We start from the raw sequence: 25,362 nt of genomic DNA, 5'->3' as shown, positions 1-25,362 counted from the left end.
GTATATGTTTGGTGACACGGGGTGTGTGTGTGTGTATGTGTTCTGTTTGGTGACACGGGGTGTGTGTGTATATGTTCTGTTCGGTGACATGGGGTGTGTGTGTGTATATGTTCTGTTTGGTGACACGGGGTGTGTGTGTATATGTTCTGTTTGGTGACACGGGGTGTGTGTGTATATGTTCTGTTCGGTTACACGGTGTGTATGTGTATGTTCTGTTTGGTGACACGGGGTGTGTGTGTGTATATGTTCTGTTTGGCGACACGGGGTGTGTGTGTGTGTGTGTGTGTATATGTTCAGTTTGGTGACACGGGGGGTGTGTGTATATGTTCTGTTTGGTGACACGGGGTGTGTGTGTGTATATGTTCTGTTTGGTGACACGGGGTGTGTGTGTGTATATGTTTGGTGACACGGGGTGTGTGTGTGTATATATGTTCTGTTCGGTGACACGGTGTGTGTGTGTATATGTTCTGTTTGGTGACACGGTGTGTGTGTGTGTGTATATGTTCTGTTTGGTGACACGGGGTGTGTGTGTGTATATGTTCTGTTTGGTGACACGGGGTGTGTGTGTGTATATGTTCTGTTTGGTGACACGGGGGGTGTGTGTGTATATGTTCTGTTTGGTGACACGGGGGGTGTGTGTGTATATGTTCTGTTTGGTGACACGGGGGGTGTGTGTGTATATGTTCTGTTCGGTTACACGGTGTGTGTGTGTGTGTGTGTATATGTTCTGTTTGGTGACACGGGGTGTGTGTGTATGTTCTGTTTGGTGACACAATGTGTGTGTGTGTGTGTATATATATATATATTCTGTTTGGTGACACGGGGTGTGTGTGTGTGTGTGTATATGTTCTGTTTGGTGACACAGGGTGTGTATATGTTCTGTTTGGTGACACGGGGGGTGTGTGTGTGTGTGTGTGTATATGTTCTGTTTGGTGACACGGGGGGTGTGTGTGTGTGTGTATATGTTCTGTTTGGTGACACGGGGGGTGTGTGTGTGTGTGTGTATATGTTCTGTTTGGTGACACGGGGGGTGTGTGTGTGTGTGTATATGTTCTGTTTGGTGACACGAAGTGTGTGTGTGTGTGTATATGTTCTGTTTGGTGACACGGGATGTGTATATATGTTCTGTTTGGTGACACGGGGTGTGTGTGTGTATATGTTCTGTTTGGTGACATGGTGTGTGTGTGTATATGTTCTGTTTGGTGACACGGGGTGTGTGTGTGTGTGTGTATGTTCTGTTTGGTGACACGGTGTGTGTGTGTGTGTGTATATGTTCTGTTTGGTGACATGGGGTGTGTGTGTGTATATGTTCTGTTTGGTGACACGGGGTGTGTGTGTGTATATGTTCTGTTTGGTGACACGGGGGGTGTGTGTGTATATGTTCTGTTTGGTGACACGGGGGGTGTGTGTGTATATGTTCTGTTCGGTTACACGGTGTGTGTGTGTGTATATGTTCTGTTTGGTGACACGGGGTGTGTGTGTATGTTCTGTTTGGTGACACAATGTGTGTGTATATATATATATTCTGTTTGGTGACACGGGGTGTGTGTGTGTGTGTGTATATGTTCTGTTTGGTGACACAGGGTGTGTGTGTGTATATGTTCTGTTTGGTGACACGGGGGGTGTGTGTGTGTGTGTATATGTTCTGTTTGGTGACACGGGGGGTGTGTGTGTGTGTATATGTTCTGTTTGGTGACACGGGGGTGTGTGTGTGTGTGTGTATATGTTCTGTTTGGTGACACGGGGTGTGTGTGTGTGTGTATATGTTCTGTTTGGTGACACGGGATGTGTATATATGTTCTGTTTGGTGACACGGGATGTGTGTGTGTGTATATGTTCTGTTTGGTGACATGGTGTGTGTGTGTATATGTTCTGTTTGGTGACACGGGGTGTGTGTGTGTGTGTGTGTGTGTGTGTATATGTTCTGTTTGGTGACACGGGGTGTGTGTGTGTGTGTATATGTTCTGTTTGGTGACACGGGGTGTGTGTGTGTGTATATGTTCTGTTTGGTGACACGGGGTGTGTGTGTGTGTATATGTTCTGTTTGGTGACACGTGGTGTGTGTGTGTGTGTGTATATGTTCTGTTTGGTGACACGGGGTGTGTGTGTGTGTGTGTATATGTTCTGTTTGGTGACACGGTGTGTGTGTGTGTGTGTGTGTGTGTGTGTATATGTTCTGTTTGGTGACACGGTGTGTGTGTGTGTGTGTATATGTTCTGTTTGGTGACACGGGGTGTGTGTATATGTTCTGTTTGGTGACACGGGGGGTGTGTGTGTGTGTGTGTGTGTGTGTATATGTTCTGTTTGGTGACACGGGGGGTGTGTGTATATGTTCTGTTTGGTGACACGGGGTGTGTGTGTGTATATGTTCTGTTTGGTGACACGGGGTGTGTGTGTGTGTATATGTTCTGTTTGGTGACACGGGGTGTGTGTGTATATGTTCTGTTTGGTGACACGGTGTGTGTGTGTGTGTGTGTATATGTTCTGTTTGGTGACACGGGGTGTGTGTGTGTGTATATGTTCTGTTTGGTGACACAGGGTGTGTGTGTATATGTTCTGTTTGGTGACACGGGGTGTGTGTGTGTGTGTATATGTTCTGTTTGGTGACACGGGGGGTGTGTGTGTGTGTATATGTTCTGTTTGGTGACACGGGGTGTGTGTGTGTATATGTTCTGTTTGGTGACACGGGATGTGTATATATGTTCTGTTTGGTGACACGGGATGTGTGTGTGTGTATATGTTCTGTTTGGTGACATGGTGTGTGTGTGTGTATATGTTCTGTTTGGTGACACGGGGTGTGTGTGTGTGTGTGTGTGTGTATGTTCTGTTTGGTGACACGGGGTGTGTGTGTGTGTATATGTTCTGTTTGGTGACACGGGGGTGTGTGTGTGTATATGTTCTGTTCGGTTACACGGGGTGTGTGTGTGTATATGTTCTGTTTGGTGACACGGGGTGTGTGTGTGTATATGTTCTGTTTGGTGACACGGGTGTGTGTGTGTATATGTTCTGTTTGGTGACACGGGGTGTGTGTGTGTATATGTTCTGTTTGGTGACACGGGATGTGTGTGTGTATATGTTCTGTTTGGTGACACGGGATGTGTATATATGTTCTGTTTGGTGACACGGGATGTGTGTGTGTATATGTTCTGTTTGGTGACATGGTGTGTGTGTGTATATGTTCTGTTTGGTGACACGGTGTGTGTGTGTGTGTGTGTGTGTGTGTGTGTATGTTCTGTTTGGTGACACGGTGTGTGTGTGTGTGTGTGTATATGTTCTGTTTGGTGACATGGGGTGTGTGTGTGTATATGTTCTGTTTGGTGACACGGGGTGTGTGTGTGTATATGTTCTGTTTGGTGACACGGGGTGTGTGTGTGTATATGTTCTGTTTGGTGACACGGGGGGTGTGTGTGTATATGTTCTGTTCGGTTACACGGTGTGTGTGTGTGTATATGTTCTGTTTGGTGACACGGGGTGTGTGTGTATGTTCTGTTTGGTGACACAATGTGTGTGTGTGTGTGTGTATATATATATTCTGTTTGGTGACACGGGGTGTGTGTGTGTGTGTGTGTGTATATGTTCTGTTTGGTGACACAGGGTGTGTGTGTGTATATGTTCTGTTTGGTGACACGGGGGGTGTGTGTGTGTGTGTATATGTTCTGTTTGGTGACACGGGGGGTGTGTGTGTGTGTATATGTTCTGTTTGGTGACACGGGGGTGTGTGTGTGTGTGTGTGTATATGTTCTGTTTGGTGACACGGGGTGTGTGTGTGTGTGTATATGTTCTGTTTGGTGACACGGGATGTGTATATATGTTCTGTTTGGTGACACGGGATGTGTGTGTGTGTATATGTTCTGTTTGGTGACATGGTGTGTGTGTGTATATGTTCTGTTTGGTGACACGGGGTGTGTGTGTGTGTGTATATGTTCTGTTTGGTGACACGGGGTGTGTGTGTGTGTGTATATGTTCTGTTTGGTGACACGGGGTGTGTGTGTGTGTATATGTTCTGTTTGGTGACACGGGGTGTGTGTGTGTGTATATGTTCTGTTTGGTGACACGGGGTGTGTGTGTGTGTATATGTTCTGTTTGGTGACACGGGGGGTGTGTGTGTATATGTTCTGTTTGGTGACACGTGGTGTGTGTGTGTGTGTATATGTTCTGTTTGGTGACACGGGGTGTGTGTGTGTGTGTATATGTTCTGTTTGGTGACACGGTGTGTGTGTGTGTGTGTGTATATGTTCTGTTTGGTGACACGGTGTGTGTGTGTGTGTATATGTTCTGTTTGGTGACACGGGGTGTGTGTGTGTGTGTGTGTGTGTGTGTGTATATGTTCTGTTTGGTGACACGGGGTGTGTGTGTGTATATGTTCTGTTTGGTGACACGGGGTGTGTGTGTATATGTTCTGTTTGGTGACACGGTGTGTGTGTGTGTGTATATGTTCTGTTTGGTGACACGGGGTGTGTGTGTGTGTATATGTTCTGTTTGGTGACACGGGGGTGTGTGTGTATATGTTCTGTTTGGTGACACAGGGTGTGTGTGTGTGTGTGTATATGTTCTGTTTGGTGACACGGGGTGTGTGTGTGTGTGTATGTTCTGTTTGGTGACACGGGGGGTGTGTGTGTGTGTATATGTTCTGTTTGGTGACACGGGGTGTGTGTGTGTGTGTATATGTTCTGTTTGGTGACACGGGATGTGTATATATGTTCTGTTTGGTGACACGGGGTGTGTGTGTGTATATGTTCTGTTCGGTTACACGGGGTGTGTGTGTGTATATGTTCTGTTTGGTGACACGGGGTGTGTGTGTGTATATGTTCTGTTTGGTGACACGGGTGTGTGTGTGTATATGTTCTGTTTGGTGACATGGGGTGTGTGTGTGTATATGTTCTGTTTGGTGACACGGGATGTGTGTGTGTATATGTTCTGTTTGGTGACACGGGATGTGTATATATGTTCTGTTTGGTGACACGGTGTGTGTGTGTGTGTATATGTTCTGTTTGGTGACACGGTGTGTGTGTGTGTGTATATATGTTCTGTTTGGTGACACGGTGTGTGTGTGTGTATATATGTTCTGTTTGGTGACACGGGGTGTGTGTGTGTGTGTATATGTTCTGTTTGGTGACACGGGGTGTGTGTGTGTGTGTATATGTTCTGTTTGGTGACACGGGGTGTGTGTGTGTGTATATGTTCTGTTTGGTGACACGGGGTGTGTGTGTGTGTATATGTTCTGTTTGGTGACACGGGGTGTGTGTGTGTATATGTTCTGTTTGGTGACACGGGGTGTGTGTGTGTGTGTGTGTGTGTATATGTTCTGTTTGGTGACACGGGGTGTGTGTGTGTATATGTTCTGTTTGGTGACACGGGGTGTGTGTGTGTATATGTTCTGTTTGGTGACACGGGGTGTGTGTGTATGTTCTGTTTGGTGACACGGGGTGTGTGTGTATGTTCTGTTTGGTGACACGGGGTGTGTGTATATGTTCTGTTTGGTGACACGGGGTGTGTGTGTATATGTTCTGTTTGGTGACATGGTGTGTGTGTGTGTGTGTGTATATATGTTCTGTTTGGTGACACGGGGTGTGTGTGTGTGTGTATATATGTTCTGTTTGGTGACACGGGGTGTGTGTGTGTATATGTTCTGTTTGGTGACACGGGGTGTGTGTGTGTGTGTGTGTATATGTTCTGTTTGGTGACACGGGGTGTGTGTGTGTGTGTATATGTACTGTTTGGTGACACGGGGTGTGTGTGTGTGTGTGTGTATGTTCTGTATGGTGACACTGGGTGTGTATATGTTCTGTTTGGTGACACGGGGTGTGTGTGTGTGTATATGTTCTGTTTGGTGACACGGGGTGTGTGTGTGTGTATATGTTCTGTTTGGTGACACGGGGTGTGTGTGTGTATATGTTCTGTTTGGTGACACGGGGTGTGTGTGTGTGTGTGTGTGTGTATATGTTCTGTTTGGTGACACGGGGTGTGTGTGTATGTTCTGTTTGGTGACACGGGGTGTGTGTATATGTTCTGTTTGGTGACACGGGGTGTGTGTGTATATGTTCTGTTTGGTGACATGGTGTGTGTGTGTGTGTGTGTATATATGTTCTGTTTGGTGACACGGGGTGTGTGTGTGTGTGTATATATGTTCTGTTTGGTGACACGGGGTGTGTGTGTGTATGTATATGTTCTGTTTGGTGACACGGGGTGTGTGTGTGTGTGTGTATATGTTCTGTTTGGTGACACGGGGTGTGTGTGTGTGTGTGTATATGTACTGTTTGGTGACACGGGGTGTGTGTGTGTGTGTGTGTATGTTCTGTATGGTGACACTGGGTGTGTATATGTTCTGTTTGGGGACACGGTGTGTGTTTGTGTGTGTGTATATTGATGTATTCTTGTTCCCCAGGTGTTTGGTCTGATCTTCACGATGATCCAAGGACAGATCCTGGAGTCATTTGGGGTTCTCCCCGGAAATCTGTTCCTGTGTAGCTTTTTACTGGTTGGCGCAGTGATTACAGGTATAGTGGGGGCTCTGGCGTTCTCTAACAGACCTGCGCAGTGTTTACCTTTTTATAGATGGGAAGATAATTCACCTGGTTTACTAACTAACCTATTGCTGTCCATTGGATTTATTTAAAGCACATTTCTGATGGAGGAAAAATATTGACATTTTATTGGATAATATAATTATAGTATTTCTAATCATAGAAACTGTTATTGTAATAATAGTGGTGTTACTAACGGACAATTAATTGTGGTATTTTAGTGGCTGATAAACCTATTTCTAATCAGTGAGAAAATATATTAAATTATCAGCATTTCTAGTTATCGAGGGAATGTTGTTGTACAGAATGTCCCTTAATCCTCAGCTTTGTCCTGTCTCCCCACCTCTGAGATTTACCATAACTGCCTTATTCTTCCTGCAGCATTTATTAAAGCAGACCTGCGCCGACAGAGAGCCAATCAGGAGGCAGCTCGAAATGTAAGTATCAATACCGATCATTGTAACTATGGTTACAGAAACTTGTCATGATTTCAGATTAAAACTTGATTTACAATATGTTAAAATGGCATCAGAAACCTGTTCTTAAGGCATTAGAAAGGCTCTCTCTGCAGATTAAAGCCATGGCGCTGGGGATGCAGGACATTAAACAGGGAAGCTGAAAGGCAAGAAAATGTCTTCTCTGACAAATTTCGAGGTAACCCCTTTCTCTCGTTTAATAACAAACAGAGGAATGGGGATCTACAAGATGTCTCACGGTGATATTATGGGATATTAGGCAGAATGCACAGAATCTGTGAGGTTGTAATTCTGGCTATCTCTGGCTAACCCTAGGCTTTATAATTCTGTGGCTCAGCGTCCAATATCCTAGCGTCACACCAACACTGACTGCCTCACTTAATGTCAATGGGACCCAATATGTTCCCATTCATTTGTAATGTGTCGAGCTTATTAAAGGGACTCTCCAGTGCCAGGAAAACATATGCAGTGCCCCTCTCACTCCCACCCCCCATCCCATGTTGCTGAAGGGGATAAAGGATGTCCAGCGACGTTTGAAACACTTTTCGTGTTCCCAGAACATGGACGTCCCTCTAGTGGCTGTCTGATAGAGGACTTATCCCGGCAAGTTAATTATTACAGCTTATAAAAACTGCAATAATTACACTGGCAGGGTTAAGGGTGATGGGAGTTGGCACCCAGACCACTCCAATGGGCAGAAGTGGGTGCCTGGAGTCTCCCGTTAATGGAGATATTGTCCTATTTGAAAACTTTTGGGGGCAATTACTACAAAAACCAATTAAATGCATCCCTCTAGGTTTTCACCCATGAGATGCTTTCTGTAAGCCCCATTGTACAGCGCTGCGGAATTTGTTGGCGCTTTATAAATAATAATAATAATAAGGAGCCTGTGTTATTCTCAAGTCAGCTTATGTGTATTTTTTTCATATTTGTGGATTTAACCCCTTAAGGACCAAACTTCTGGAATAAAATGGAATCATGACATGTCACACATGTCATGTGTCCTAAGGGGTTAAGGAAGGGGCACATGAAATGATTTGTCAGCATTATGGAAGTGGATAAAATGGAAGCTGAATATGCAATACCAGATGATCTATAGCATCTATTCCCATTAGGAGATACAGGTGTTCCCGCTTGCTGAATGTCAGCTAGATTCTTGCCCCAAATATTGTTCCCAGCTGAGGTGCTAGTTGTACAGGTGCTTAGAAATCGATGACTGATTGCAAAGTTTCTGTATGCCCCACATGTTTTTAAACAAGTCTTTGAAACCAGCTCCGAGGAGTGCCACAGCCAAATGGCAAACATTTCCACTTTATAATGAGTCGGGTTTGCTAAAATAAGTCGGTACTTAAGACCATGGTAGCAGCGGGATGTTCCAGTGTTTGCGACTTTGTAAATGTTATGTTATAGGAGCAGTCTCTGCAAACCGGTCCATAGAATCTGATATTAGAAATCCATATGGAGACACTCACTTTTGGTTTGCTGTAGTGAAGATACTAGGATACCTCCTCCAACGTGTGGTGCTTGTTATTCCAAGAAAGAAACCAGCATTGAACTTCGAATCTATTGAACATTGACCATGTTAATGAGAGCTGGGGATCAGGTAAATCACTAAACCGATCACAGGGCACTTCGGGAGACAGTCTGGGTAGAGCTAAACTGGCAAAGAGGGCCGTATGGTACGAAATAATGATCAGGAAGGACTGCCAGGTGAGCAGTATCGTTCAGGTGGTACAAGCATGTGACATGCAAGGGGAAAAAAATAAAGGGCATGCCAGGGGAGAGGAATGATGGGCACGCTGTGTACCGTGCCAGGGGAGAGGAATGATGGGCACGCTGTGTGCCGTGCCAGGGGAGAGGAATGATGGGCACGCTGTGTGCCGTGCCAGGGGAGAGGAATGATGGGCACGCTGTGTGCCTGTGCCAGGGGAGAGGAATGATGGGCACGCTGTGTGCCTGTGCCAGGGGAGAGGAATGATGGGCACGCTGTGTGCCTGTGCCAGGGGAGAGGAATGATGGGCACGCTGTGTGCCTGTGCCAGGGGAGAGGAATGATGGGCACGCTGTGTGCCTGTGCCAGGGGAAAGGAATGATGGGCACGCTGTGTGCCTGTGCCAGGGGAAAGGAATGATGGGCGCGCTGTGTGCCTGTGCCAGGGGAAAGGAATGATGGGCACGCTGTGTGCCTGTGCCAGGGGAAAGGAATGATGGGCACGCTGTGTGCCTGTGCCAGGGGAAAGGAATGATGGGCACGCTGTGTGCTGTGGCACGGTTTCCTTAGAACACATTCTAATAAACAGCATTGGTGCCTGCTTGTCAATGCACTGGTAAAATTGTCCGTCCTGTATGGTACGAAATAATGATCAGGAAGGACTGCCAGGTGAGCAGTATCGTTCAGGTGGTACAATGCACGGGTAAAATTGTCCGTCCTGTAACGGTCTTGGCTTTCCCTATATTTTAATTCTCCCATTCATTATACCTTGTACTAAATGGAGATACCTTCCAGCATTGTTTTAATGATTTGATAGTGCTGAGTGAGTCTGTGTAGACCGTATTTGGGGGGCAGGTGCGCAGTACTACAGGTGACAGAGCGTGTTGTTACAGCCCCTGGCAGCAGACTGGGCACGTGGTGTTGGTTACGGATCGGCATGATAGCGCTGCCTGTTGGGTAAGTGTTGTTCTCATTCTGTAATCTGCTCTGTTAGTAGGGTCTGCTTCCTGGTGTCTACTTTTAACGCTACATTCTGGAGAACAAGTCATGGGCTAATTCTACTTTTGTGGAGCATTTCCTCTTCATCATGTGTTTCAGCGGGTGGTGGTTGTGACTTGCTGGGGGCTTGAGATGCTCATTCCTTCTCTCTCCTACAGGTGACCACAGAGGGTTTTCCATGAACGACCCCGATCCGGGTACAATGAGGACCAGAACCTTATTTATAACTCTCACTGCATTTGGGCTCCTCCAGCCACCTCAGACCAAAGACGTGTTTCAGGAACCAATACTACACAGTTTGGGACTGTATTCTACTTAAAAATGCAAAAAAAATTTAATAAAACCTCCTTTTATTGAATCAAAAGTCCTTATTTTGCCGGCATACAAGACGCAGACATGTAAAGTTAGTTATTCCACTTGGTGTGTGTGCCCATCTGTAATCAATTCTTCTTCTTATTGAGGGAGGCGATGGGTTCACTGACTTCCAGATATTGCAACCCAATCAGCATTCCCAGGATGGAAAAACCTAGACAGGAGAGAGAAGATAAAGTACAGACATTAATGTAAGAAGAGCAGTGTTGGACAACAGATCGGAGACAGCATTGCAACCAGACTGGACGCTCGGTACAGATAGCTGTGTTACGGCCTGCAGGGGATAAATGGGGGCAGTTACTGTTCTCTAGGGGGGTTTAGGGAATGGATGAAATATGTCACTTGGCCCAGGGAAAGATGGTGTAACAAAGCTGATTGTAGAGAGGACTGGAGTTGTAAATGCCTGAAGCAGAGTGCAAATAGTGGATCCGTGGACATTCACTGCTACGTGTTCATTAGTACAAAATGTTTCCAGATTCTCACTCTGTACTTTGATCTTTGTACTGGAACCAGATAACCTGGCGCTCAGTAAATGGGCTTTACCTGCTGCTATCACAGGGCTGTTATGCCCTCTCCCCTTGTTATCACACTGTACGTTCGCAGCTCTGACAGAGACTGAAGGCTTTCTGAAAATCTTCTGCAGCTGCCAACTCCGTTCCCCACAGCCTAATTAATATTTATTAATAAAGCGTGCACAGTCTCCTCAGCTAGAGCCATTCCTACACTGAAACAGATAAACAGCACAGATAATAATGTGCCTGCGCTTCATTTTCCATTTGTCGTCCCGGCTGACAGCTGATCGGAGGGACAGCACTGGGTTTTGGGCTCGTGTGGGATGGAGGGGTTCAAGGACGCAAGATTTGTTACTCACTGGCGACCATTAGGGGAGCCATGATGCCTATTGTCATCTCTGCAGTCTGGTAAATGAAAACCTCCGCCAGGAAGTGACCCAATGCCAGGACGAAGGTCCCTAAAGTGATGTAATAGAGACTGGGGAGAGAAAATACAAAAAATGTGAGACACCATCCAAACAATACACACCTAAATAGGGATTAAACATGACGTAGACTGTGGCGGGTGTGTTCTCCACATTCAGTGACTACGTGATCTAAGCCGATTTGCTCGGGATATGTGTAACTATTTACGAAAAACAACAACTTTGTAATCTTAAAACCTACGTCTTATTCCGGATATCGATGGCGCAGGCACTGCGTATAATGGAGGACAGCAGAGTCCACACCCCAAACGTACGCGCCTGGAGACCATTCACTGGGGGGAGAAAGCAGAGGGTCAGAGGGCAAATCATGTGGTTTTACACTATTCACCATCTAGCCATGTAAAGAGTCACACAGGGGAGGAAGTCATGCAGGGACCCAACTTTAGGGGTATTTGCCACTGTACCTTATCCTACAATGGCCGACTGACATAAGGATTCTTCTTATCCTTTCTCTTTTTTTCACATGACTAATTCATCCAGTGAAATATAATTAAGATTAAAATAAATGTAATAAAAAACTTTAATTAGCTGCTTCGTTCTTCTGAGACTGGATGTCACTACACTGGGGAGGCAGAGCCCCTATATTAAATGATTTAATGTAGAAAACTGCCTGAAAGCTGATTAATATGATGTGTGAGAAATAGCAGGTGGAGCCCACTCTGGGAACTGGTACAGGCGTTAAAAACCACTGACTGCTCAGGGGTAATTTTTAGGCGACCTGTTTCAAGCAAACTTCATTAACCAATGCATAGCAAATGTCCGTTTAGTCTGCTAGTGTAACTTAGACACATCTGTTCTACTAGTGTTCTTTATATTCTTGATTTTCCTTTAGAATGAGGGTCCAGTGTTATATCCGCGACATAAACTAAGCACAGTTTCATCACTTGTTTAACAATAGAGCAATACCACTTACTCTAAGGGCATATGTTTGTTCTCCCCTTTTGTTTTTCCTCAAATGATCTCACTAGAAATGTACTAGTCCCCTCATATATGTTCTTTTACTTTTAAAAAAATGTGCAGTACTATAGCATGCCCTGTAACTGATCTGATATGCCTTTGGAATGCTTGAAAATGCTATTGGGGCATTGCATGCCTGATTGTACTATTATGCACGCCAAAAATAAAGAATTAAAAAAAAAAAACAACAAAAAAAAAAAACACTGACTGATCCTTCAATACCTGTGGCAGGTATTGCAGTAATAAACATGCCACACATTAACCCCATGCAAGTCATATACCCTGGCCTGGTCTGCCCGTATACAATTTATCTCTCAGGAAACTGGAGTCCTGGAAGCACTGAAATGTATTCCCAGCTGCAATGATAGCCACCATCATGAGCCAACTGCGCAGCACTGCGAGGAACCGACTCATCCTGGACACCGAACTGGTGGATATTTAATACAAAGCCGTGAATATCCTGGAAAAAGCAAAATCATTCAGTCAGTTTTTAATTCTTTATTTTTCTTGTGCATAGATTGACAACAAGCGTGTAGAGCCACAACAGCTTCTACAAGCATTTCCATAACATTTCTCAGTGTGGCAGTGTATACGGCACATTTTTTATATTATATGAAGATAGCAAACTCTTAAACATCGTTGTTGTGATAAAACACGCTAGGCTAGGCATGCATAAGACAGATCTAGTTATAAGATGCATTTAGTCTATTAACTGCGCGTTTTTAAGTATAATTATCGCTTAGCAATTATGAAGTATAAAAAAAGAGAAAATAATAATAATAATAATAAAAAAAAAATCAAGCCATTTACGCTCGTGATAAACTGAAGTTTGAGACAATAGCAGTGTGAACGCATTAGCTTTATGAGTATGCATATTACTATTTATCATATATAAGCTCACTGTTGCTTAAAAAACAAACAAACAAACAAAAAAAAAAACATAAAATACGCTAGATGTACGCATGGTATAGACAAGCTTAAAACCTATTAATAATATTAACAGCTTGGATAAAGAAGGCATGAGACTCAATTATGTAAAATGGACATTGCATGGCTTACATGTCTGGCATTGATCCTTAAAGATTTGGCTAGCCACTTATACTCATACTGCCCTGCCACGGCTGAGGTAAGTAAAGCTAGCATGGCTTAAGTTAAAGAAAAATCAAAAGTATAAACGAAGAGAGAAAACATGAGTTGGTTCATACAACCAGGTGAGTATAAAGGTGATATGCACATCATAAATTATGCTGTGGTTGGTATGCTGTTTCACCGTATTAGTTAAGTCCCATAAGTGTTGCAGACAGTATGCCGAGTACGGCCATGGGTGTCGCAGCCAAGCAGCAGGCAGCCCAGAAGCCTATTCAAGTCGTGTAGGTCCCGTTCCTGCCCTCCTCGGCATCCCCGCCAGGGTCCCACTCCTCAGACCAGGTACTCACACAGGTAAGTAGGCGTTGCCACACACGGTGAGACTGTCCCTTAACAGAGTCTTGAGTGCACCTGTCGTGAGTCCCGTGCCCGCATTGGAAAGGGTAACAGGCCACTGGAGCAGATGGGTTGCGTTGTGGCATAGTGTGTTCGGGTGGCCGATTTTGAAGCAGTCCGCTACACCTGAGAGGGCCAATGTGGTGAGGTGTAGACTTATTGTGCCGGTTCCACCGTGGCGGTTCTCCCGCGTTTCTTGGTGTGTATCTGGGTAGACGGTGCTGATGACCGGCCCGGTGGTCTCGTGGTACTGCACCGTGAGTTGCGTGCATGTAGATAGGCCTCTGTGCTCTAGATTTCTTTCTCGGGTTGCGGTGAGGAGTGCGGGTGTTGGCAGGCTGAGCTTGTTTTGGTGGATGAGGCCAGGCCAGGTCCCGAGTGGCCATCTGCATGTTGCGTTGCCTCCGCTTTCCCTCCAGCCTCCCTGTGGCTTGCTTGAGGTCTGCCTGGCCTAGATTCTTGTCTGTCCGTATTTTGCCTTGGGTTAGTGCTGCAGTGGCACACTGTACCTCGCTCTGTAAGGTTATTTCTCGGTATTTGGCCCAGAATGCATCAAAGGCCTTGGCAATACCATCCTCCTGGGTGGCCCACAGCTTGGGGGTTTGGAGTGAGATGAGCCTCGGTTCGGTGGCCATCTTGGCTCCCTCCATGTCGGAGTCCGGCTCTGCTGGGCCCCTCTGGCTAGGATGGGGTGAGTATGTCTGCGCCTTATGGGGGACCGGGATGACCCCCGCCGGTCCATAGGGGGGAGGGGGGGAGTGATTGTGGCCTCCCTGGTCGGCCTGAGTGCAAGGAGAGCGGCCGTCTCCCCCCGCCTTGGCCTCCCATAGGCCGCATGTTTGCACCATCGTGGAGTTGCTGACCGCTGGCAGACTTACTTCATGCACCGCGTCCCCGGGCTATGTACGAGTGCCCAGTAGGTGAGTGGAGCCGTGTGCAGTTAGTTTTGGGTTGTTTAGTCAACGATTAGCTGGTTTTGGGCCCGGCTCAGTCAGTTTTTAATTCAATTATAAATCTGTACACGCAGCAACCTCCCTCCCCTATAGCCATCACCTATATCATAATGTACACGCAGCAACCTCCCTCCCCTACAACCATCACCTATATCATAATGTACACACAGCAACCTCCCTCCCCTACAACCATCACCTATATCATAATGTACACACAGCAACCTCCCTCCCCTATAGCCATCACCTATATCATAATGTACACGCATCAACCTCCCTCCCCTATAGCCATCACCTATATCATAATGTACACACAGCAACCTCCCTCCCCTACGGCCATCACCTATATCATAATGTACACACAGCAACCTCCCTCCCCTACGGCCATCACCTATATCATAATGTACACACAGCAACCTCCCTCCCCTATAGCCATCACCTATATCATAATGTACACGCATCAACCTCCCTCCCCTATAGCCATCACCTATATCATAATGTACACACAGCAACCTCCCTCCCCTATAGCCATCACCTATATCATAATGTACACGCAGCAACCTCCCTCCCCTATAGCCATCACCTATATCATAATGTACACGCATCAACCTCCCTCCCCTATAGCCATCACCTATATCATAATGTACACGCATCAACCTCCCTCCCCTATAGCCATCACCTATATCATAATGTACACACAGCAACCTCCCTCCCCTATAGCCATCACCTATATCATAATGTACACGCAGCAACCTCCCTCCCCTACAACCATCACCTATATCATAATGTACACGCATCAACCTCCCTCCCCTATAGCCATCACCCATATCATAATGTACACGCATCAACCTCCCTCCCCTATAGCCATCATCTATATCATAATGTACACGCAGCAACCTCCCTCCCCTACAACCATCACCTATATCATAATGTACACACAGCAACCTCCCTCCCCTATAGCCATCACCTATATCATAATGTACACACAGCAACCTCCCTCCCCTATAGCCATCACCTATATCATAATGTACACGCAGCAACCTCCCTCCCCTACGGCCATCACCTATATCATAATGTACACGCAGCAACCTCCCTCCCCTACGGCCATCACCTATATCATAATGTACACGCAGCAACCTCCCTCCCCTATAGCCATCACCTATATCATAATGTACACACAGCAACCTCCCTCCCCTATAGCCATCACCTATATCATAATGTACACGCAGCAACCTCCCTCCCCTATAGCAATCACCTATATCATAATGTACACACAGCAACCTCCCTCCCCTACAACCATCACCTGTATCATAATGTACACGCAGCAACCTCCCTCCCCTACAACCATCACCTGTATCATAATGTACACGCATCAACCTCCCTCCCCTATAGCCATCACCTATATCATAATGTACACGCAGCAACCTCCCTCCCCTACAACCATCACCTATATCATAATGTACACGCATCAACCTCCCTCCCCTATAGCCATCACCCATATCCTAATGTACACGCATCAACCTCCCTCCCCTATAGCCATCATCTATATCATAATGTACACGCAGCAACCTACCTCCTCTACAACCATCACCTATATCATAATGTACACACAGCAACCTCCCTCCCCTATAGCCATCACCTATATCATAATGTACACACAGCAACCTCCCTCCCCTATAGCCATCACCTATATCATAATGTACACGCAGCAACCTCCCTCCCCTACGGCCATCACCTATATCATGTACACGCAGCAACCTCCCTCCCCTACGGCCATCACCTATATCATAATGTACACGCAGCAACCTCCCTCCCCTATAGCCATCACCTATATCATAATGTACACACAGCAACCTCCCTCCCCTATAGCCATCACCCATATCATAATGTACACGCATCAACCTCCCTCCCCTACAACCATCACCTATATCATAATGTACACACAGCAACCTCCCTCCCCTATAGCCATCACCTATATCATAATGTACACGCATCAACCTCCCTCCCCTATAGCCATCACCTATATCATAATGTACACGCATCAACCTCCCTCCCCTATAGCCATCACCTATATCATAATGTACACACAGCAACCTCCCTCCCCTACGGCCATCACCTATATCATAATGTACACACAGCAACCTCCCTCCCCTACGGCCATCACCTATATCATAATGTACACACAGCAACCTCCCTCCCCTATAGCCATCACCTATATCATAATGTACACGCATCAACCTCCCTCCCCTATAGCCATCACCTATATCATAATGTACACACAGCAACCTCCCTCCCCTATAGCCATCACCTATATCATAATGTACACGCAGCAACCTCCCTCCCCTATAGCCATCACCTATATCATAATGTACACGCATCAACCTCCCTCCCCTATAGCCATCACCTATATCATATTGTACACACAGCAACCTCCCTCCCCTATAGCCATCACCTATATCATAATGTACACGCAGCAACCTCCCTCCCCTTCGGCCATCACCTATATCATAATGTACAAACAGCAACCTCCCTCCCCTACGGCCATCACCTATATCATAATGTACACACAGCAACCTCCCTCCCCTATAGCCATCACCTATATCATAATGTACACGCAGCAACCTCCCTCCCCTACGGCCATCACCTATATCATAATGTACACGCAGCAACCTCCCTCCCCTACGGCCATCACCTATATCATAATGTACACGCAGCAACCTCCCTCCCCTATAGCCATCACCTATATCATAATGTACACACAGCAACCTCCCTCCCCTATAGCCATCACCTATATCATAATGTACACGCAGCAACCTCCCTCCCCTATAGCAATCACCTATATCATAATGTACACACAGCAACCTCCCTCCCCTACAACCATCACCTATATCATAATGTACACGCAGCAACCTCCCTCCCCTACAACCATCACCTGTATCATAATGTACACGCAGCAACCTCCCTCCCCTACAACCATCACCTGTATCATAATGTACACGCATCAACCTCCCTCCCCTATAGCCATCACCTATATCATAATGTACACGCAGCAACCTCCCTCCCCTACAACCATCACCTATATCATAATGTACACGCATCAACCTCCCTCCCCTATAGCCATCACCCATATCATAATGTACACGCATCAACCTCCCTCCCCTATAGCCATCATCTATATCATAATGTACACGCAGCAACCTCCCTCCCCTACAACCATCACCTATATCATAATGTACACACAGCAACCTCCCTCCCCTATAGCCATCACCTATATCATAATGTACACACAGCAACCTCCCTCCCCTATAGCCATCACCTATATCATAATGTACACGCAGCAACCTCCCTCCCCTACGGCCATCACCTATATCATAATGTACACGCAGCAACCTCCCTCCCCTACGGCCATCACCTATATCATAATGTACACGCAGCAACCTCCCTCCCCTACGGCCATCACCTATATCATAATGTACACGCAGCAACCTCCCTCCCCTATAGCCATCACCTATATCATAATGTACACACAGCAACCTCCCTCCCCTATAGCCATCACCTATATCATAATGTACACGCAGCAACCTCCCTCCCCTATAGCAATCACCTATATCATAATGTACACACAGCAACCTCCCTCCCCTACAACCATCACCTGTATCATAATGTACACGCAGCAACCTCCCTCCCCTACAACCATCACCTGTATCATAATGTACACGCATCAACCTCCCTCCCCTATAGCCATCACCTATATCATAATGTACACGCAGCAACCTCCCTCCCCTACAACCATCACCTATATCATAATGTACACGCATCAACCTCCCTCCCCTATAGCCATCACCCATATCATAATGTACACGCATCAACCTCCCTCCCCTATAGCCATCATCTATATCATAATGTACACGCAGCAACCTACCTCCTCTACAACCATCACCTATATCATAATGTACACACAGCAACCTCCCTCCCCTATAGCCATCACCTATATCATAATGTACACACAGCAACCTCCCTCCCCTATAGCCATCACCTATATCATAATGTACACGCAGCAACCTCCCTCCCCTACGGCCATCACCTATATCATAATGTACACGCAGCAACCTCCCTCCCCTACGGCCATCACCTATATCATAATGTACACGCAGCAACCTCCCTCCCCTATAGCCATCACCTATATCATAATGTACACACAGCAACCTCCCTCCCCTATAGCCATCACCTATATCATAATGTACACGCAGCAACCTCCCTCCCCTATAGCAATCACCTATATCATAATGTACACACAGCAACCTCCCTCCCCTACAACCATCACCTATATCATAATGTACACGCAGCAACCTCCCTCCCCTACAACCATCACCTGTATCATAATGTACACGCAGCAACCTCCCTCCCCTACAACCATCACCTGTATCATAATGTACACGCATCAACCTCCCTCCCCTATAGCCATCACCTATATCATAATGTACACGCAGCAACCTCCCTCCCCTACAACCATCACCTATATCATAATGTACACGCATCAACCTCCCTCCCCTATAGCCATCACCCATATCATAATGTACACGCATCAACCTCCCTCCCCTATAGCCATCACCTATATCATAATGTACACGCAGCAACCTCCCTCCCCTACAACCATCACCTATATCATAATGTACACACAGCAACCTCCCTCCCCTATAGCCATCACCTATATCATAATGTACACACAGCAACCTCCCTCCCCTATAGCCATCACCTATATCATAATGTACACACAGCAACCTCCCTCCCCTACAACCATCACCTATATCATAATGTACACACAGCAACCTCCCTCCCCTATAGCCATCACCTATATCATAATGTACACACAGCAACCTCCCTCCCCTACAACCATCATATATCATATAATCACACCCCTGGTTATATTATATATACTCCTACCCCTGGTTATAATACGTGTGTGTGTGTGTGTATATATATGTATGTGTGTATATATATATATACACACACACACACACACTCACACCCCTGGTTATAATATATATACTCCCACCCCTGGTTATACTGTGTGTGTGTGTGTATATATATATATATATATATATATATATATATATATATATACATACAAAGCAAGAAATGAGAGCACTCCATGGATTTGGTAAATCAAATTACTGTATTCAAATAGCACGCAAAAAAAAAATCGCCGTTTCGACCGTCTAGCGGTCTTTATCAAGATCTTGATAAAGACCGCTAGACGGTCGAAACGTCGATTTTTATTTTTTTTTGCGTGCTATTTGAATACAGTAATTTGATTTACCAAATCCATGGAGTGCTCTCATTTCTTGCTTTGTTTATAGTATTTTGCACAGAGAAGCACCTGGTATGTATTATTATTTGGGAAGAGTGCCAGAAATTGCATAGTTTCTATCTATCTATCTATATATATATATATATATATATATATATATATATATATATATATATACACACATACATACACACACACCGTATATACTCGAGTATAAGCCGACCCAAATCTAAGCCGAGGCCCCTAATTTTACCCCAAAAAACTGGGAAAACGGATTGACTCGAGTATAAGACTAGGGTGGAAAATGCAGCAGCTACTGGTAAATTTCTAAATAAAATGATATCCCCAAAAAAATGATATTAATTGAATATTTATTTACAGTGTGTGTATGAGAATGCAGTGTGTGTGTATGAGTGCAGTGTGTGTGTGATGCAGAGTGTGATGCAGAGCCTTGGTTGGGGGTTATTTTTTAATTATTATTTTAATATTTTTTTTGTTTCATTATTATTTTTTTATTTTATTATTATTTTATTTTATTATTATTTATATATATATTATTTTTTTCGTCCCCCCCTCCCTGCTTCCTAGCTGGCCAGGGAGCGGGGCTCTCACTCCCTGGTGGTCCAGTGGTATGGGTAGTTCAGTGGGGGGAGGGGGGCTGGCAGCGAGCACTTACCTCTCCTGCAGCTCCTGTCAGCTCCCTTCTCCTCCGCGCTGGTCCGGTCAGCACCTCTGTCAGCTCCACTGTAAGTCTCGTGAGAGCCGCACTATGGCCCCGCGGCTCTCGCGAGACTTACACTGGGAGCTGACAGAGGTGCTGACCGGACCGGCGCGGAGGTGGAGGGAGCTGACAGGAGCTGCAGGAGAGGTAAGTGCTCGCTGCCAGCCCCCTGTCTGTATTATGGCAATGTAAATTGCCATAATACAGACATTGACTCGAGTATAAGACGAGTTGGGGTTTTTCAGCACAAAAAATGTGCTGAAAAACTCTGCTTATACTCGAGTATATACAGTGTGTGTGTGTGTGTGTGTGTGTGTGTGTGTGTGTGTGTGTGTATATGTTAAAAGGCCTGAACTTGTGGAGGCCTGAATTTGTGGGAGGAGTAAGTCCCCTACTTAAACTCCCAGCCCCTACTCACCTCTGCCGTTCAGCTGATTGTTTGGTCCCCATAGCAACCAGCACTTCCGGTGCCCGCCAGAATTTTTCTCGTGTTTCCAGCAGACAGACGTTCAGAACAAGCCCTCCGTCCGTTCGTAGCCTCCAAGCCGTTTTCCGGTCGAGGTACCCGGCTTCCGGTCTCAACACCGGCACGTACTCGTGAGTTAGGCGAAGGAAATAGCGTTCCGCTATTTTCCCGCCGTTCGGGCCTAAAAACGTGGGGGTAGGCTCCCTTTAAACTTAATCACACTATTACATGCTCGTTTAAACTAATCAACGCTCGCACCGGTACTTTTTCTCATCGTTTACATATCGTTTACATATCGTTTACATATCGTTTACATATTCATACGTTATTTACGACTTAGCTTATGATTCCATGTACACAATAAAATTACTCTTTACATGCGGTCACCCAGGACCACCTTATGTCATTTATGTTAAGTACAAACACGACGCTCCTACACACATGCGATTAGATCTTATTTAAATAGGCTACTGTATGCATTTAGGTCTATTTTAAATAAATCTACATCAGGTTACTATTTAATACCTACTCGTCTGTTTAGTGTTATATATTTTACTCATTTTAAATACCAGCCTTTTCGATTTTCTATCAATGTTAGACAACAATATTCATTTTACTAACCTTAATACTCCCACTACTATTATAAAATATACGGCTCGCTACACATCTCCTAAATTTTCTGTAAAACGACACATATACTAATAAATGCTTTGTCTAAACAGTAAATACACCCGGAACATTAAACACATGTACTAAAGCATTTCTCATATAATCACGCCGCCACATATTTTTGACTTTACAGAATACTTCGGTTTCTCACTTTCTGAGCTAAAGTTGATAGTTTCAAGGCCTTTTTCTTTACAGGAACAGGTACGGTATTTTATCACTCTTCGTCTTCACGGTCTAAGTAAAATTCATTTAAATATATAAAAATAAAAATACAAAATTCATTACATACCATCGCACCTGTTGTTAACTATGTATATTTTGTTCAGTCAATCCTTAAGCTCCTGAATTTAACCTAGGCTTCCACCGGTCTACACTGGTAACCTACTACGTCCATACGAAATTTCTGTACGTCCTACCAAGGTATAGTCCTCTAATTTCTACTTACAAATCTTCATACAAGACCTCACGTAGTCTCATCATCTCCTTTCTGCTTTTTCAGAAGCTTACGCCCACGATACGTTAATCTCGTTACTTTATTTTTTCTATCCAGACATACGGTCATACGGCCTCCAGGCTCTGGAACATACACCAAATCCTGACCCGGTACTCAGCCATACCTTCAGGTACTTACGCCCTTTCCAAATACGTCCATTTTCCAACCCTAGGCCTCATTCAGCCTTCTCTAAAAATAGCAAAAATCATCCCAATCAAACTCCATAAACATTCCAGATCCCTCTACGCAGGATCACGCATGCCGCCCCTATCAAAAAGAAAACAAATCATACGCCACCACGATACGTATAAATACATCAACATCTTTCTTAAATTCCCAGGATTCTTCAACGAGGACAACTAGACGACAAGACTCACTACACTTAATCTGCCTAAAAGGTTCCAGAAACCATTTGCGTCCAGTTAAGGTTGGTATCCACACACCACTCCAGGTCACGCATTATACCCTTAGTATACAATCGAACTGGCTACAGGGTCTAGGCCTTACGCCTTAAGCTCACCCTATTAGTCCTAATCCTATCCTGCGAGGCTATCCATCCCCGCCCCACCTCAACACGGAGGTACGGCCCCACGCCCAAATCATAGTTAGAAGCCTCGCATGCCCTACTATAGGGCTCTAGTCAGGGCCTCACCCGTCACGGCCACACGTTTTGATCTTTCTTTACTGTCACCGAGAGGCCAACACCCCGCCACCACGTCTGTGGCAATCACGTCATAAGCCAAATCATAGGTAGAGCCTCTCACCGCCACTTGGCATTAGCAGGGCCTCACCTACCAAAACATTCAACAGTTAAACTCTTCGCTTCGGCATCTAGCATTACAGTCCAGTTCTTCCATTTACCTCACCCCCCACACACCCCAAACTTCCGTACTCCCTCACTAATGTATCTTCGCATAATCATTTCCTTTTTAGAATGTCCCAAGAACCCATGCCAACCGAAGAACTGACTGAAGATATACCATTCACGCCAACCAGACCCGAGTCTCCAAGCGATTCTCTCACCCTTTCAACCCCCACGTCCTTGAGAGCATGGACTATTCCCAAAATTACGGCCGAACTTAGGCTCAGGGGAATCCCCTTCCCGGCCACAGCCAGAAAGGCTGAACTTTATAGGCTACTGACCCGCCAAGCCCCCGAGCCTAGGCCAGGCACTAGCTCTCAAGGACTACCACCAAGCTACAGCACGTCCAACCAGGATACCCTGGCAGAGATCTTGGCCAATCTTCAGGCCCTCAATAACAGACTATCCAAGGTGGAGTGCGCCATCTCCTCCCCAGGTACTACTGCGGTAGTCCCAGCTCCTATCACGATAGTCCCAGCCCCTATCACGATAATCCCAGCTCCTATCACGGCTGTACCCATCATACCTACATGCCCTCCCATACCCCCCCCCCCCTAGCACCAGGCACAGCCATTACACCATTTGAGTCACCAGCACACTCCATCCCTGACTCTATCAAGAAAGATATCTTAGACGGGAAGGACGTGTGTCTGGTGTCTCTGCTCGTAGCCTCCCAGGATGTTCTTGAGAACAAGGCCTTCAACTATGGCGACATTTCTGTGGTACTCAAGACGAGGGATCCCAGGCTTAATAAAAAATTGTCAATCCCACAGTTTGTGATAGCCTTCGGGATATATAGAGATGTTATTTGCACAGTGTACCCCCACAGGAGAGAGGAGTTAGACCTTTATCTGCACAAGGTGGTGGATCTAGGCATCAAGTACGGGGGCTCTTCGTTCTATGACTACCACAAGTCAGTGTCAGCGAAGGCGGCGACCCATCTAAAACAGTTCAATATCAAAATGAACTGGGGTCAGATGGACACTGAATTGTTCTGTCGCCACTTCGCTGGACTCAGGCCCCCGGCTTGTGCCATATGCAACTCGACATCCCACATGGCGGACTTATGTCCAGTCGAAGCAGATCCCACCACCTCCACACCCACCTCTCACTCTTTCACACCTCACTCTACTTTCACCCCCTACAGCAAGTCATCAGGTGGTCTTCGGGATAAGCTAGGTAGGCCCATCTCCTTTCTAGGGAAGGCGCAGGTGTGCAATAACTTTAACGCAGGCTCCTACAGTTTCAGCGCCTGTAGATTATTGCACATCTGCTCCATATGTTTCAGGGCACATACTAAGACCATGTGTCCAGCCAGGTTGTCACCAAACAAATGACTAACCGACATAAACATCGACAACCTGGTTTTTTATCTAAGGTCTCACCCTAGCAGGCATCTGGTAGATTATCTCACCACAGGGTTCACTAAAGGGTTTCTCACGGGTATAGTTGCCATTCCCCCAGGTACATTAGAATGCCCTAATCTACAGTCTGCACGTTTAGACCCAGTCTCCACAGACTCCCTCATTGCCTCAGAAATCACCAACGGGTTTATGATAGGCCCCTTCACCTCTTCACCATTTTCCTCCTGGCGCACTAACCCCATTGGCATCGCTACTCACAAATATTCTAATATAAAACGTTTAATTATTGATTTATCGGCACCGCACTCCTCTTTTGTTCCTAGCATAAACGCACTCATTCCAGAAGACGAATTTTCACTTCAATACGTAACCATCGACGACGCCATACTTTCCATAATTTCATCTGGTAACCGACCCTGGCTTAGCAAAACGGACATTACTAACGCTTTTAAATTACTACCCATGCACCCCTCACTCTGGCACTTACACGGTATTAAATGGCGTGATCTATACTACTTCTCTACACGACTCACTTTTGGTTCTCGTAGCAGCCCCAAACTGTTCGACATTTTCGCAGAGTCGTTGTGCTGGCTGCTCCTGAACATCACCAGGTGTCACTCCGTTATCCACTACCTCGACGACTTTTTACTTATAGAGCCAGGGTCACCATCACCCACATCAATCAAAAGCACTACTGCACTATTTGCCACACTTGGAGTCCCTTTGTCCCCAGCCAAAACTATAGGCCCCACAACCAAATTGACCTTTCTGGGGATAGAACTGGACTCGATTAACCTCAAAGCTAGCCTCCCTCACGACAAACTGGCACGTTTGAGAGGGGAAATAGACTTGTTCCTGCGGAATGATGTTTGCACTAGGAAGGAACTTCAGTCCCTTCTCGGATCCCTGAACTTTGCCATGCGCATCATTCCGCAGGGAAGATCTTTCATATCCAGACTTCTTTGCCTGATGCACGGAGTTCCGGACTCTGGCACAGTTTCTTTGGACCC

General features: G+C 45.8%; 2 protein-coding genes across 5 annotated transcripts in view; one reads left to right on the top strand and one right to left on the bottom strand.

Moving 5' to 3' along the window:
* FLVCR2 (FLVCR choline and putative heme transporter 2) overlaps window positions 1-9,969 on the top strand; it is a 29,092-nt gene extending 19,123 nt beyond the window's left edge. For 3 of the 4 annotated variants that reach the window (XM_063440388.1, XM_063440390.1, XM_063440389.1), the window contains 4 exons: window positions 6,386-6,497; window positions 6,906-6,961; window positions 9,603-9,666; window positions 9,867-9,969. In XM_063440388.1, the coding sequence (XP_063296458.1) occupies window positions 6,386-6,497; window positions 6,906-6,961; window positions 9,603-9,650 (216 nt within the window). In that variant the 3' untranslated portion in view covers window positions 9,651-9,666; window positions 9,867-9,969. The remainder of the gene's footprint in view (window positions 1-6,385; window positions 6,498-6,905; window positions 6,962-9,602; window positions 9,667-9,866) is intronic. The other variant, XM_063440391.1, reaches the window with a different exon arrangement.
* A 72-nt stretch (window positions 9,970-10,041) lies between these two features.
* The window catches only part of ERG28 (ergosterol biosynthesis 28 homolog), a 33,286-nt gene continuing 17,965 nt past the window's right edge, over window positions 10,042-25,362 (bottom strand). Inside the window, exons 2-5 of the mRNA XM_063440392.1 lie at window positions 12,316-12,494; window positions 11,259-11,349; window positions 10,952-11,070; window positions 10,042-10,234 (exon numbers count right to left, since the gene is read on the bottom strand). Of these exons, the coding sequence (XP_063296462.1) occupies window positions 10,149-10,234; window positions 10,952-11,070; window positions 11,259-11,349; window positions 12,316-12,448 (429 nt within the window). The 5' untranslated portion in view covers window positions 12,449-12,494 and the 3' untranslated portion in view covers window positions 10,042-10,148. The remainder of the gene's footprint in view (window positions 10,235-10,951; window positions 11,071-11,258; window positions 11,350-12,315; window positions 12,495-25,362) is intronic.

Source organism: Pelobates fuscus, chromosome 13, assembly GCF_036172605.1.
Source record: "Pelobates fuscus isolate aPelFus1 chromosome 13, aPelFus1.pri, whole genome shotgun sequence".
In the NCBI taxonomy this organism is placed as follows: Eukaryota; Metazoa; Chordata; class Amphibia; order Anura; family Pelobatidae; genus Pelobates; species Pelobates fuscus.
The sequence above is the reverse complement of the archived record's forward strand: the minus strand, read 5'-3'. Positions and strand labels throughout refer to the sequence as shown.